General features: G+C 42.3%; 1 protein-coding gene across 3 annotated transcripts in view; it reads right to left on the reverse strand.

Annotated features, from left to right (window-relative positions):
• LOC144670116 (zinc finger protein 609-like) overlaps window positions 1-15,035 on the reverse strand; it is a 176,592-nt gene that overhangs the window by 68,801 nt on the left and 92,756 nt on the right. For all 3 annotated transcript variants that reach the window (XM_078532550.1, XM_078532549.1, XM_078532548.1), the window contains exon 3: window positions 4,062-4,287. In XM_078532550.1, the coding sequence (XP_078388676.1) occupies window positions 4,062-4,287 (226 nt within the window). The remainder of the gene's footprint in view (window positions 1-4,061; window positions 4,288-15,035) is intronic.

A 15,035-nucleotide genomic window follows, 5' to 3' on the forward strand; every position in this document is an offset into this window, starting at 1 on the left:
AGTCAAAGTCACATATTCCACCAACTTGTTTTGCCAGCACCTTCTGCCAGGCTCCCCTGGAGACGGTGCCGTGGAGGACCAACTGAAACGTCACATCCGATTCATGGTGAAACATCTTTTCTTCAAGTTGCATCAAGCTAAGAGGTTCTATACTGCTCCATCACTTGCTCCAATCTGCTATCCCTTGGGCTTTTCCAGTCACTTTGTTTCCCCCCCATACAACACCCTTGGAAAGGCTGAAACAATCTCTGGCCGCCACATTCAGCCACTTAACTCCAAATGGCCACATCCCTTTAAATTTTCCACGCTGCTCGCCATCATTTCCACCATCACCCTTTTGGCAAGCTTCCATCTAGCAGCAGGCCCAATATGGGGTGGAAATTCACTGCAAATTTAATTAATGCCAATTTCATGAAATCCTATGAGATTAGCCCTGAGCTGTTTCAGCCAGCCTTCCACTCACTGATCCAAATTTATGGCACTGTTAAAAGCAGGATCAGAAAATATCCAATAATGCTGGAACACTAATCTCAGCCAAGTTTGGAGCTGCCTCACTTTCAATGGATAACGTAATCCCTGTTGTTCTCCACAAGATGACTTATCATTAAATCCTGAACAGTTTTGCTGCATTTACCCGATGGATCAGCATAAATAGCCATCAGCAAGAATTGTACAGGTGTCATCGCTAACTGCAGTAAGCGGAGATTAAACTCTCAAGCTATACATGATGAAAGCTCACATAAGAAGGGTACAGTTATTCTTTAATGAACAATATTATACTACCATGTCTGATAAGCACACCGAGAATAATACCCTGCTAGTCAGCATTTGCCATCTCACGTCTGTAAAGAATTTCGCATCAGCCCCTTTAGCAGCCTCACTCCAGCAGGTGAAACTCAGATTGTCACACAGCAACTTCATGCCCGATACCTTCCTTAGTCACCAACAGGGGGGTGGGTGGCTGCTGTGCGTGTCTGGGGTGGTGTGTTTGTGTGTGTGTGAGAGCGAGCGCACACGAGTGGGTGTGTCTGTGTGCGCGCGCACGCGGGCGGAGCGCGTGCTCGGGCGCGCACACGAGCGGTGTGCAAGTATGAAGAGTGAGTGTGTGGGGGTGATTTCTGGGGGGGGGTGGTAGACGTTCACAAACCTGCTCCCATATTTGCAGTAGCAAAAGAAACCCAAGGTAGTTTTAGTGAAGCAGCTGCAAACTGGAGATGTCTAAGTTCCACCAATGAACAAGTTTAACTTGAAGCTGCCAAGTAGTCAAAAAAAAAACATCCGTCAACACATTGCTTCTCAATACAGAAAGCAGGTCACTGCGAGTTCAGAACTCAGAGCAACAGATTAGTTCATTACAGCAAAGCAAAGTTCCCTCTTCCTACAGCCGTCAGCACCATTCTCCTCAAAATATAACCTTTCAGTCCTTCTAGTCTCCTCACTACGCTGAAGGAATAAATTGTAAGCCACCTGCCTTTTCTAGTTTTTCACAGAACAGAAATGTATGTTTACAGTGCAGGTGGTGGTCATTCGGTACCAATGCCAGCTCTCTGGAAGAACTATCCACTCAGTCCCATTCCCCTGCCCTTTACCCAGATATTGGTTGAATTTTTCCTGTTCAAACATTGATTCACTTCCTTTAAACATGTTCAAGGACAGCTGGTCAGACAGTCCATGCTTTATTTGAAAACAATCCTCTCTCAACCTCTTCCTTTCTTCTTTTGATCATCCTAAAATTATGGCATCTGATTTGCCGACTCACCAACAAGCAGGGAGAGGTTTTTCCCAACATATCTGATCTGAACCCCTTATAATTCAGAGCAATTTTTAAAATCAGGTCCCTGTTTTTAGCTTCTTTGTTCCAGGAAAAGAGCCCCAGTTTCACGAGACACTGCGGTCTAAAATCTCTGCAGCTCAGAGCTTTAATTTGCACTGAATCGAGGGACTGGTTGACACTGGTTACCATTTAAAGGCATTTTGCAAGGAAATCCTGGAACGAGTCTAAACCTGCAGAGTCCGGCCAATCAGAGTGCTGCATTCCAAATGCTGCGAGCAAATGGAAATTATCACTGTGAAAATCAAAACACTCTTCCAGCCTTGGCTCACTCATTAATCTCCATTATCTCCCTCCCAAAACTGCTGCTCTTTACTCAGACTCACAGAGAAACAATCCATTATCATAACAGAATCACGTCTGTAATAACAAGAGCAACAAAGTTGAACAGCACTCAAATAAAAAAAACATGAGATACAATGCAGCCTTCTTCTTCTGTTGCAGTCTATTTGCTGGCAAAGCCCTCTGCCCATTCTTCCCCAGTTACATCAAGTAAACAGGCCACATTCCCGTTCAGAGTTACAGACCCCAGCCTCATTCCCACGTTGAAAAATTAAAATAGGTTCGGATTGTACCCATTCTGAGGTTAGAACGGTAGCCAAATAGATTCTTACTGCACCATCAGTGACAGCTGCATTAGCATCAGAATAATTCCCTATGCCATCTTAGATCAGTGCTTCAGTCTAGGACATTTATTTCCAACTACATGTGTAGCTTCCCAGCCAAAGACAAAGGCAGTGTGTCCTCTTAAAACCAACAGCTCGGAGGTGCTATTGACTGGAAAGTGCTCAGGAGAGGGAATGTGCCTTCCAAATTTCCCACCATCAATGTTCAGGAGGAGTACACAACAGTCATTTGCCATTTTCCCACAACAGCACGATTCAGATCAGCAGCCCAGCTGGTGTAAGCCTGTGTCTCACCATCCCACTAAGCAACATGCACCACAGCTGCTTTGGAGTGGGAAGCCTTTCAATAATAGTGGCAATTACACTACTCTGCGATGTCTCATTTCGAGACCACATTCAGCAGAAGAAAATATACATTACAAGCAATACTATCTTCAACTTTCTAATACCTTTCACCCCTCTGGTGGATGTAAAAATCCCATGGCACAATTTTTTTTAAAAAGGGGGGGAATTCACTCTGGTGCCTTTACTTCTAACTGTTCCTCAACCATCACTAAAACAGATTATCAACTTAAATGAAAACAAAAATGCTGGAAATGCTCAGCAAGTCCAGCAGCATCCGTAGAGAGAAACAGTTAACGTTTCAGGTCTATAACCTTTCATCAGAACCCTGGTTTTTTTTAAATCGCCTTATTTTTTCCAGGACCTTTCTTTGCACAAATTGGCTGCTGTATTTCCTACATTATATAAGTAACTGCACTTCAACAAAATACTTTATTGGCTGTAAAGTGCCTTGGGGCTTCCTGAGGTTGTGAAACACTGTATAGAAACACAAGTCCGTTCTTTCTTCAACTTTCAAAAATAACACGCAGTGACCAGGGTAGGTTTTAACTCATACCTTCATCAGGAAGTTTGCACTAAAGCTCATTCATTTCAGGTGAGGAAAAAGGTTCAAGCTCCACCTGAGCCACTTGCCTGTAAGTGCCACACACAGCACTACTTCCTGCACTTCACTGACAATGCTGCATACTTCCAACCCCGTCACGTGCTCCTGTTGTGCACCTTCTTGCCTTATTACATGTACACTGATGTTTGAAAAATGCAACCTCTTTTGGTTCACTTCCTATTCTTCTCCAGCTCTGCAGAAGTCACTTCAAAGAGGGCGCACATCATAAACGTGACCCAACTAAGGCCACTTTAACTGAAGGAACAACTGTAATCTCTAGGTTGTGCGCTTAGAATAACAAATCCAAATATGGGTTTGCTTGGTTTTAATCATATCCCTGATGGGATAACCAGGCTGTCTGGAGACCATATTCAGAATGGCCACCCCAATAATAGTCAATAAACTTCAATGTCCCATATATAAAATCCAAAAGAGGATTACATACAGATCTGTGCTTTAGTATATTTGTCAGAAGGGCTCTGGATATCAAGCTACTAAAAAGTTTTATAATTTTTAACGATGCAATATAGTTTGCCTTTTTTTTTTGAATGTCTGCTTGACTGTGGTTCCCGGCACACCTCCCAGATCAGACATTACAGGTTCTTTCATTAAAGCAAAGACTCAGAATGCCAAAAAAGCTCAGATATTATTTTCTTACCATCTTCCGTTTCCTGCCAGACAATCCCTTCAAGATTGACACTTGTCCCTGGTTCACAGGGGCCTAGGCACTCAGGCTCTGTCGCGAGTCCAACATCACAGGTATTGACTGCGATCGATCGGGTGCGGACCATGATCTGCTCCACTGGGGATGCAACACCGCTATTGACGGGAGGCAGAAGATGAAGGGGTGGAGGGGCTGGAGTGGAGGCAGGGGAATCCATCTGCTGGGAAAAGGAAGTTAAACAAGCGTTAATCACAAGGAATCTTTTTAATACCATTCTTGTGCCTGCTTAGATTCTAAGGCTTCAAAAGCTGCAAATAAAATAACTGTCCTATATCTAAAAAGCAGCCCGGTGAGAAATTAATATAAAAAACTGCTATCAGATAACAGTTTCATGATGGGTGGCCCTGCAGCTACAGTAGTAGAGCACTGAACTCACAATGGGGAGGTTAGAAAGATTTACTAACATTCACACTTGGCCTTCCATTATGAAATGGTTTCATCAATCAATATCACGTCCTCCATGAAAAGGTTTACAGAAACATTTGAAGAATGCACTACATCACCCCACTCCGAGACAGCCAATTCAGACTCAAAGAAACAGACTTAAGTTTGGCATCCACCCAGCATTGTCCTGGAGTCTCCAGGAAGCGAACATTAATCTCCTGGACATTTCTGAATGCAACCTTAGAAATGAAATGATAGGGGAATTTAAAAAGTGTGTATTTTTTTCATTTATTAGTTATAATAATGCTGGAGCTGTGGGAAAAATAAGGCTGTTCAATTGGATGATTCTTGACTGTCAGGTAACAAAGTGTGCAATTGCTTTCCAATTGGTCCAAGAAGGTGCTGAACCATGTGGACAGATATGGTAGGCAACCAATGCCAGGATTATGGAGGTGGCACAGTTAAAGGTCATGTGATGTAACCTCCAATGTCAACATGTCTGCCCATTCAAGGATCAGTAGTAGTGTGGCTGAGCAAAATTCTCACATCATAGAACGATAAGAAGACCCATCCTGCCTCTTGTGAGTACAGCTATCCAAATGGTTCTACTCCACTGTCCTCCTCTTATGGCCCTGTAAATTTTTCTCTTCAAGTATTTATCCAATTCCTATTTGAAAATTACTATGAATCATTTCCACCTCTTTCAGGCAACGCATTCCAAATCATTAGAAATGACTGAGTAAAAAATGTCATCCCTGGTTCTTTTTCCAATCATTTTAAATCTGTGCCTTTAGTTATTGATCCTTCTGTCACCGGAAACAGTTTCTCCTGATTAACTCTTATCAAAACTGTTCATGATTTTGAATGCCTCTGTCAAAACTCCTCTTAACCTTCCCTGCTTTAAGGGGGACAGTCCCAGATTCTTCATATAACTGATTGCTGCTTCTCACTACAATATAGCTTCAATAGCTATGTTGCAATGCAACTTTATCATGATATTTCAATACCTCAAAAAACTCATAAAAAGCACCAAGATAGAGTGGGATAATAGATAAGTAGACAAAAGCACAAGATTGATGTCAATGGGGAAGACTCTTGAGAATCATGTGCAGTGTAAAATAACTTATCCCTGATATCATAAGGGTCAACAGTTGGCAGGAAGGAATCACACTCTGAATTCTGAGACAGAATTAATAGTAAAGTATTGGGCTGGAAATTCAGAGGCCAGCAGAAATGCCCTGCAAGCCCAAGGAAGCTGTTAGAACAACATTGCAGTTAATCAAAAATCCCTGTTCCAATGACGTTTGAACTCATTTCCTCAGCTTTTAAGTCTGAGAGGGGGAATTCCATCTTGAAATGTTGTCAATTGGGCAACATCAAGTCAGAGAATGAGACCAGCAACTTGTAGATTACCACAGGTAAAAGCCAGTAACAGTACCAAGTCTTCAGCAAACCTAACTATCTGTGACATCCTGTTTGGGGCCCTTGGAGCCAAAACCAGGGAAGTTATGGCGGGGGGGGGTAGAAAGAGGGTCATAAATATAAGGTGGTTTTTAATAAATCCAAAAGGAAATTTGGCAGAATGTGGAACAAGCTACCACGGCCTGAGAGAGAGGGGGTATAGACGGCGCCAAACACCAGGGCATTGGATTTTGGGGGGGGGGTGCACGCGCGCGCGGTGCAGGCTTGGTGTTGTAAACAGTTTCTCATCGTCCAGCCCAAGCAGCCAGCTGCAGACCTGAAAGATCAGCTTAAAAAAAGGGGGATTGGGAAGGAGACAATGGGGGTTGGGAGGGAAATTAGGGGTGGTTGAGGGGAGATTAGTTAGAGTTGAATTGTTTTATAAATGTAGTAATTTCTTTGAAACCACTTTCCTAACATCCATTGATTGCTCTGTGATTAATTATCCTTAGAGAATCAGCATTGGGCCTCCAATTTTGCCATTAGTCACTCTACCAATGCAGGTGCAATGAAAGAAAGAAAGACAAAACCTACATTTATACAGCACCTTTCACAATGCCCCAAATCACTTTACAGCCAATTAAGTACTTTTGAGTTGTAGTCACTGGTATAATGTAGGCAATGTTATCAAATTGCAGGGCAGGCTCCTGCACCTAATACATATATTCATGTCATTCTGGGATGGATGAGATGAACTGGGCTAGATGGCCTTTGTCATCCATAATTATTTTGTGAACAGAGGATGGAACCGTGGCTCGAGTTCTGTTTATTTTGTTGCTAACAAGAATTTACTGTGAGTGGGCTTTGTGGGGTGAAATTGCCAGAACAGGAGTGCATAATGGGCTCAGTGAATCAGTAACCTGTTTTACACTGCACATGATTCTCAAGAGTCTTCCCCATTGACATCAATCTTGTGCTTTTGTCTACTTATCTATTATCCCACTCTATCTTGGTGCTTTTTATGAGTTTTTTGAGGTATTGAAATATCATGATAAAGTTGCATTGCACCATAGATATTGAAGCTATATTGTAGTGAGAAGCAGCAATCAGCAGAGTCTTCAGACTTGCTGATCAAGAAAACACAGATAAAATTGTGAACCATTCAGTCTTTGTCCTCTGGCCTCTTAAAAGTTGTGTAGCACAGAGACACCCGAGGGCTCCAGTGTTTCTCACTGACAGTAAAGGCCTATGTTGTTCAATCATTCCACTTTCTTGCTCAGCAGTCATTTTAATCTTTCTACCCTGTGAGATTACTGATAAAATAGAATCCAATTACTCTTCTTATACGAAGTAATAATATTGAATAATATCATGCACCCAGTCATAAGAAAGTCTTCTACTTCTACAGAATGGAAGCAATCTTGTGCAGTTTATCTGGGTTGCAAGTATTGAATCTTTCCCCCATATGAATTTACTGCCATCATGTCCATATGGTGCAATCACCTATGGAGTGCACACAAATTGACACTGCATTATAACATTGCTGCTCTTAATATTAATGACCCATGCTGCATGCATATTAGATGATATTTGTAACCAGATGTCAACAATGGGGGTTATCATTTTACTAGGACTTCTCTGTGATTATCTGGTGAATTAATTAGTGAATCTTGAAAGGGGAAAGAATATCATGCATGGTTGAGGGGGAGGGTTTAAGTTGGGGGGGAGGAATAAGGGGCCCAGAAACAGGAGAAGCACTGGGACCCATAATTTCTCTCCCTGGCGCTGCTCACTGCCACATAGTGTAGTCGTGACAAATAGAAAAGATGCATTTAAGGGGAAGCTAGATAAATCATTGTCATTGGCTTGATTTGAGGATGATGTTTACTCAAGGTTATGAGTTTCTGCCATGGGTCTTCATGTGACTGAACGGGCTGATTCTCGAGCCACAGATCCTTGGGCACATGGTGCAGGATGTCCCACAAGGTAATGGGATCTGGAGTGTGGGATTTGTTTTCTTTTCTTCTCTGCTGCTGCTCTGCCTCATCATTCAGGCATTGGGGCTCAACGTGATGCAGCTTGATGGACAAGTTGTTGTTATTCTGAATGAGTGGCAGAAAGCTCCTCCTAGTCAATAATGCCAATGCTACCGTGCTTCAAGGAGAGCTCTAGTGTGTCTTTGAAGTGTTTTCCTTGTCCTCCCCTAGAACATTGGCTATTGAGTTGAGAAAACAGGACCTGGCAGGGGAGACAATTTTCAGCCATCTGGACAGTATCCAGTGAATCAAAGTTGATTTTGCAGGTTTTGCCTGATTAAGTACGCTAGATAAGTACATGCAGGCAAAAAAGGAATAAAACGCTCGATTAGATGAAGGAACAGGAGTTTCGCATACATCACAAACACCAACTGGCTAGATCTGACTGGTCGAATGCCGTTTCTGTGCTGTGAAATCCACAGACTTTTATCAATCAGTTGATTAGTCAGCATGAATGCCACCACATAATTCATTTTAAAATCCATGAATGCTCAGACTGAAATGTATCAGGTAACTCAGTTTGTAAAGGGCATCTAGCTGGTGAGCTTCTGCTGGCTCCGAGCAGAGAGCCAGTCACATGGCACACCACCCATTGCACAGACCTCACCAAGGGGCAACCATCAATTTGTGATGGTCACTGTTGTCAACTCATTTTATTTCCATGGCGATTAAAAACAAATGAACTGGAGGAATGGGTTACGCAGTGAGTTATAGGCACTGGCCTTCCAGATCTGGGATGGGTGGCTTGGGTGATGGGTAAAGTATGACACTGGGACATTGGCAGGTGCTCTCTTGAGCCCGAGGTTGAGGCACATTGTTGGACTGAGTAGGGGGGAGTTCTGTGATTGATGCTGACACACAGGGTGCCTAGAATAGGAAAACTTAATTCTGTAACACTAATATCCTTCATTCTAATGGGAACAAAACAAGGTTAAATAAATCCTTCAAGTTGCAAAAAAAATTACAAACTCCATATCTCAGCAAGCATATGCAATCACTGGCTTCAAAGTTTTCCCACCCACACCCCAAGACAACAACTCCTTGCTGGGTATGGTCCAAAGGGCTCAAGCTGCCATGTGAGATTGAGAGATGTCTGCAGACTATTTGACTGCAGGAATCATCATAATCACATCTAATTCAGTTCTCACCAGGGGGCCACACAAGAACATTGGATAGTAATTGTGGGCAGGAACCCTGGCTAGTTCCTCCTGCCAAAACTCTAACAGAATCCCCCGGTCACCACTCTAGTTGAGAAAGGGTGGAACCTTTATTATATGGGGAACACAGAATAATTCCATGTGGTCAGCTGCACTCCCTGTAAAAGGGATAAGTGTGTTCTATTGAACAGTCACAATCTCTAGCCATCAGAAGTGGCTATACTTGTACAGTAGTCATAGCATCTCAGACTAATGTGTTTTGTGTGCTAATACAATCGGTCAGTCATTCAGTAGACTACATATCCTTGTTACACTATATCGAGCACAAGGTGTGTCTTTTAAAATAAAAGGTGAGCTCCATTTCGGCTGTCCCTAGAGGCCAGCAATGCTGAAACAGCACTCCCTGTTCCAGTTCTGTAACAGAAAAATACATGTGTTGGTAACTGCACACGAATGACCCAACCATACAGACCGGATCTGTCTTCTGCAATGTACAAATGTCTGCAGGTCTTAACTACGATAAGTCCGAGTGCCTTGTTTCGCGGGAAGTGTCCACCCCTGACTGCAGTCCAAATCCGTCACACTGGATAGTGCATTCGTGTGTCACGTGACAATAATCAAGTTTGGATATGGTGCCCACCCATAGACTCCTCACTGACTGCCATCCCTTCCAACACTCACTTTTCTTGGCTTGTAAATTGGATGAGATGCCAGAGGGCAAAGGACCTGTGAGTCTGTGTCAGAAACTGAGTTTGAAAATGTAGGAACAGAAGAAAGCAGTACCCAAGAAATCTTGGAACAATGCACCAGCAGAGATAGCTGAGGAAGGAGAGTTACTCTAGCTCCACCTGCAAAGTGACAAAGCAGATTCACTCCGACACTGGCATCTCCTCAAGCTCCTTTGTATATATTTGAGTGTATTGAGTGTGAAGCTGCCCACCGGGTTCATTACGCAATGCTCTCAACCATCAGCCCCCAAGAAACCCAGACAGAAAACAGCAAGTTGTGGTAATGGTTATTTTTCAAGCTGGAGGATGGTACTCAATGATGTTCCCCAAGAGTCGATGCTAGAAGCACTAATGTTTTTGATTGTTACAATCCTATAGATGCCAATAACTTTTTAAAAAGAAATTCAAACATCCAGGGAAAGGATCACACAAGATTTCAAGTTTTAAGGCTTTTACTGTGACAAACAAAAAGCAACATTGACTAAACACTATTCAGTAGACAACTTATACTCTAAACTACAGAAAAAGTTTCCATTAACTTTTAAAACAATCAAAAATCCTCCTCCACTGCTATACCTTACTTTGTCCCTGTTCTCAGCTCCCTAGCCAGATAGCTCCTAATCCTTAAACTGATTTTCATGGTGAGGATTACCCAGGATTACCTCCCTCTAGTCAATTTGCCAGCCTCGCGAACTTGGTCACTTCAATCCAAGCTCACATTCCCACCTGCAGTGTGTGTGGTGAACAAGAGACTTGCTGCCACTATCTCTCTGGCAGACTGACCCTGTCTGTGAGGTTCAATGATATTTTTGGAAAACCTGCAAGCCAATCCTACAATGGTTTCCTTTGCACTCTTCCGCTCTCAAAGCCTATTCCATGGCAGCGTGAATCACATGGGTCTTGTATAGAGGTAGAAATACTAATTAGCTCTCCTCTCAATCCCAATTCATTCTATCTCAGGATTAAATACACAGTTTAAAGTATAACCATTTACAAAACATGACATTCCTAACCCCGCCCTGGAGCTTGGAGATGAACAAGCTTTCCACCATCAACACAGCTGCTCAGGATATTGTTTACAGGTGTAAATATTTTGCACCTTGTCCTTGGTGAAACAACCTGGATCCCCACACCTCCACCCACCCCCTCCACCACCTTTAACAACCAAGCCACCCAGGATCGTTGTCAGCAGAATTCAGGGCAGATCATTCCTCCATTTTACCCTAAATGAAAGACACGGTCCAAAACGTAACAATCTTATAAACTTTGTATTTATAACAACATATATAAACGACTTAGATATTGGAATACAAAAGTCAAATTCCAAAATTTGCCAATGATACCAAACTTGACCATGTGCCAAACAGTGAGAATGATACAAACTAATTACAATGTGACATTGACAGGTCAGCAGAATAGGCAGACAAGTGGCAGTGGAATTTACAGAGTAATTTGAGGTGATGCTTTTTGACAGAAGGGACAGGGGGAGTCAATACCAACTTAATTGCACAGTTCTAGAGAGTGTGCAGCGACAGAGAGCCCCAGGGTGCATGTGCACAGATCCTTGAAGGTGGCAGGGCATTTTGAGAGAGCAGTTTGCAAAGCATATAGGATCCTGGGCATCAAAAATAGAGGCATTTAGTGTAAAACCAAAGTTCTGATTAGGCCAAAACTAGCGTGCATGTCCAGCTCTGGTTGCCACATTTTAGGAAGGATGCGAGAGTCCTCGAGAGGAGATTTACCAGAATGGTTCCAGGGATGAGGGATTTTAGCTACAAGTTTAGGTTGGAGAAGCTGCGATTGTTCTCTTTAAAGCAAAGGAGGTTTGATATAACTGTACAAGATTATGACAGGTTTAGAGAAGGCAGGTTTTTTTTTTTAAAAAACCAAAAACCAAAACCACAGTACAAGGATGGCAGACTCAGATTTAAGGGTTTGTGCACGATATACGATGGGAGGGGAGTGGGGGAGGAAATGTGAGAAGAACTTTTTTATGCAGCATATTTTAACAATCTGGAACTCGTTGCCTACGAGGAGAAGTGGAGATAATCTATGATTTCAAAAAGAAATTGGATGGTTACTTGTGGGAAATAAACTTGCCAGGACTACAGGGATAGAATGGAGCAGGTTGCATTGTTCTACAGGGGGCCAGCGTGGACTCGATGAGCCGAATGACCGGCTCTTGTACCACAATGACTCCATGACTTTGAGTCTGTCAGTGATCAAATACACTAGCTCCAAGTAAAAGCCCAAAATGTACTGGGGAAAAAAAACCCATGCAGCTGACAATGCTTCAACTCATGTAAAATAGGTGTTTATTTAAATGATTGCTGTACTCTTGTACACAAGGCTACAGGCCATTCCACAGCATCAGTATTGTCAGGTTTCTCAAAGACAATGTATTATATATAATATATATGTAATGTTTTATACATATATTTTAAAATAGATAGTATGTGCCTGTGTAAACTTAAAATGCAATTCACTCGTGGGTTCACTTGCATGGAAATACCAAGTTTTTTTTTAGAAACTTGGAGGAAGTCAATGGAAATAATACAGGGTGTGGGAAAGAACAATGTAGCAATCGTATAATGTAGCAATCATCTGGGACAAATATGGCAACATTATAACTTTCCCTGGTCAGAGCTGGCATTAATGAAATGGGCTATTCCCCAAAAACTTGCATCTATATAGTGCCTTTAATGTAGTAAAGTGTCCCAAGGAGTTTCACAGCAGCATTATTTTTTTAAAATTGGCACAGCCCAGGTAAGGAGACATTAGGGCAAATGACCAAAAGCTTGTTTAAAGAGGTAGGTTTTAAAAAGTGTCTTAAAAGGGAGGGGAAGAGAGGTAGAGAGGTTTGGAGCGGGGAGGGGGGGGAGAGAATTTCAGAGGTTAGCCCTAGGCAGCTGATGCACGGCCACTAATGATGGAGCAATTGTATTTCAGGGTGGCACAAGAGGCCAGAATTGAAGGTGTGTACAGATCTCAAGAGAATTTGTAGGGCTGGGGAATGTTACAGAGAAGGGGGTGTGGGGAAGGGAAGGGGAAGGCCATGGAGGGATTTGAAAACAAGCATGAAAATATTAAAATTGAGGTATTGCCAGACCACAAGAATCATGCATGTTCACGGTTACTGTAAAGTTATACATTAGAAAACTATACATCAGCAAATAAAAGTAACAGTACTTAATCTTCATAGTTCAGTGTGCCCAACATAAATTGGTTGAAAATTCACACCCTCCGTTTAAAGTTTTACATGGCACACACCTCAGCCTACACTGACCTTCATCGGCATGTACCAATAACGCGAACTGATGTCGTAGCTCCTAGTTAACATATTTATCCTCAGTCTGAGAGCCTCCAGTTATGGATCAAACCAGCAAAGACATACTAGAGGCAGCATGACCATGACACCGAACAGTTCATATTTGGTTTGTCTTGCAAAGCATATCTAATTAGATCTGAAGACAGCTTAAGTTCCACATGAGGCTCCTTCTGCCTTACTCCATCTCACCCCATCACCATAAACTGTCATTCCTTTCTCCCTCACGTACCTATTTAGTTTCCCTTTAAATGGGTCTACACTATGCATCTTAACCACTCTGTGTGGTAGCGGGTTCCACCTCCTCACCACTCTCTCAGCAAAGAAGTTTCTTCTGAATCCTCTATTGGACTCATTAGTGACGATATTATATGCATAACCCCAATTCCACTCAGCAAAGACACAAAGACAACAGAAATCTCTTCAAGAAAACAGCGAATGCTAACTACTGTACAGGCAAACAATCATGCTCTCACCCAACGACTGGTAGGGGTCAGTGGGTGCTGACCAGGAGCAGGAATCTGGTTGATGTTCCCTCATTAACAGAAAGGAAGCTCTGAGGCCCAGTTTGAACACCTTTCCTGCCAATTCCTGTGAAGATCTGATAACTCTCAGCACAAAGCAGACATAAAACTTGCATCTTTCTGGTTTGCTTCACTCAGATAATCACTGATCCAACAGAGGTGCCGACACTGCAATTTGTAGTAAGTCAAACGATATCAGAGTTTAGAGGGTTAAATTATGAGGGTAGTTGCATAAAGTTGGCTTGTAACCCCTCAGAGTTAAAGGGTAATCTGATAGATAAGCAGAAAAAGGGTGCATATAACAGGTGTCAGGTGGATAATACAACTGAAATCAGGCTGAATATAGAAGGTTCAGAGGGTAACTGAAATAAAACAAGAGAAACAAATTGAGAGTATGAGAAGAGATTGGTAGTTAACATAAAAGGGAATCCAAAAGTTTATAGGCATATAAATAGTAAAAAAGTAGTAAAAGGAGGAATGGGGCCAATTCGGGACCACAAAAGGGATTTACAAATAGAGGCAGGGAGCAAGGCCGACCTATTAAATGAGTACATTGCATCTGCCTTTACCAAGGAAGATGATGCTGCCCAATTCATTGTGAAACAGGAGGTAATTGAGAGGCTGGATAGGTTAAAAATTGATACAGAGGGGGTATTATTAGACAGGCTGGCTGTACTTAAAGTTGAGAAGTCTCCTGGACCAGATGGTATGCATCCAAGGATGCTGAGGGAAGCAGGAGTGGAAATTGACAAAATACTGGCCATAATCTTCTAATCTCCTTAGATACAGTAGTAATGCCCAGAGGACTTAAGAATTGTAAAGGTCACTTCCTTGTCCTAGAAAGGCTGTAAGGATAAACCCAATAACTGCAGGCCAATAAGTTTAACTTCAATGGTGGCAAAGCTTTTAGAAACAATAATCTGGAACAAAATTAACATTTACTTAGACAAATGTGGATTAAGGAAAACCAGCAGATTTATTAAAGGCAAATCGTGTTTAACTAACTTGCTTGAGTTTTTTGATGAGGTAACTGAGAGGGTTGATGAGGGTAGTGCAGTTGATGTGGTATACATGGACTTCCAAAAAACATTTGATAAAGTTCCACATAAGACCTTTGTCAGCAAAATTATAGGCCATGGAACAAAAGGGACAGCAGAAACTTGGATACAAAATTGCCTGAGTGACAGGAAGCATAGTAGTGGTGAATGGTTGTTCTTCAAACTGGAGGAAGCTCTTCAGTGGGGCTCTTCAGGGGTCAGTGTTAGGAACACTGATTTTCTTGACATATATTAATGACATAGACTTGGGTAGACAGAACACAATTTCAAAATTCACGAATGACACTAAACTTGG

Source organism: Cetorhinus maximus, chromosome 30, assembly GCF_964194155.1.
Source record: "Cetorhinus maximus chromosome 30, sCetMax3.hap1.1, whole genome shotgun sequence".
Lineage (NCBI taxonomy): Eukaryota > Metazoa > Chordata > Chondrichthyes > Lamniformes > Cetorhinidae > Cetorhinus > Cetorhinus maximus.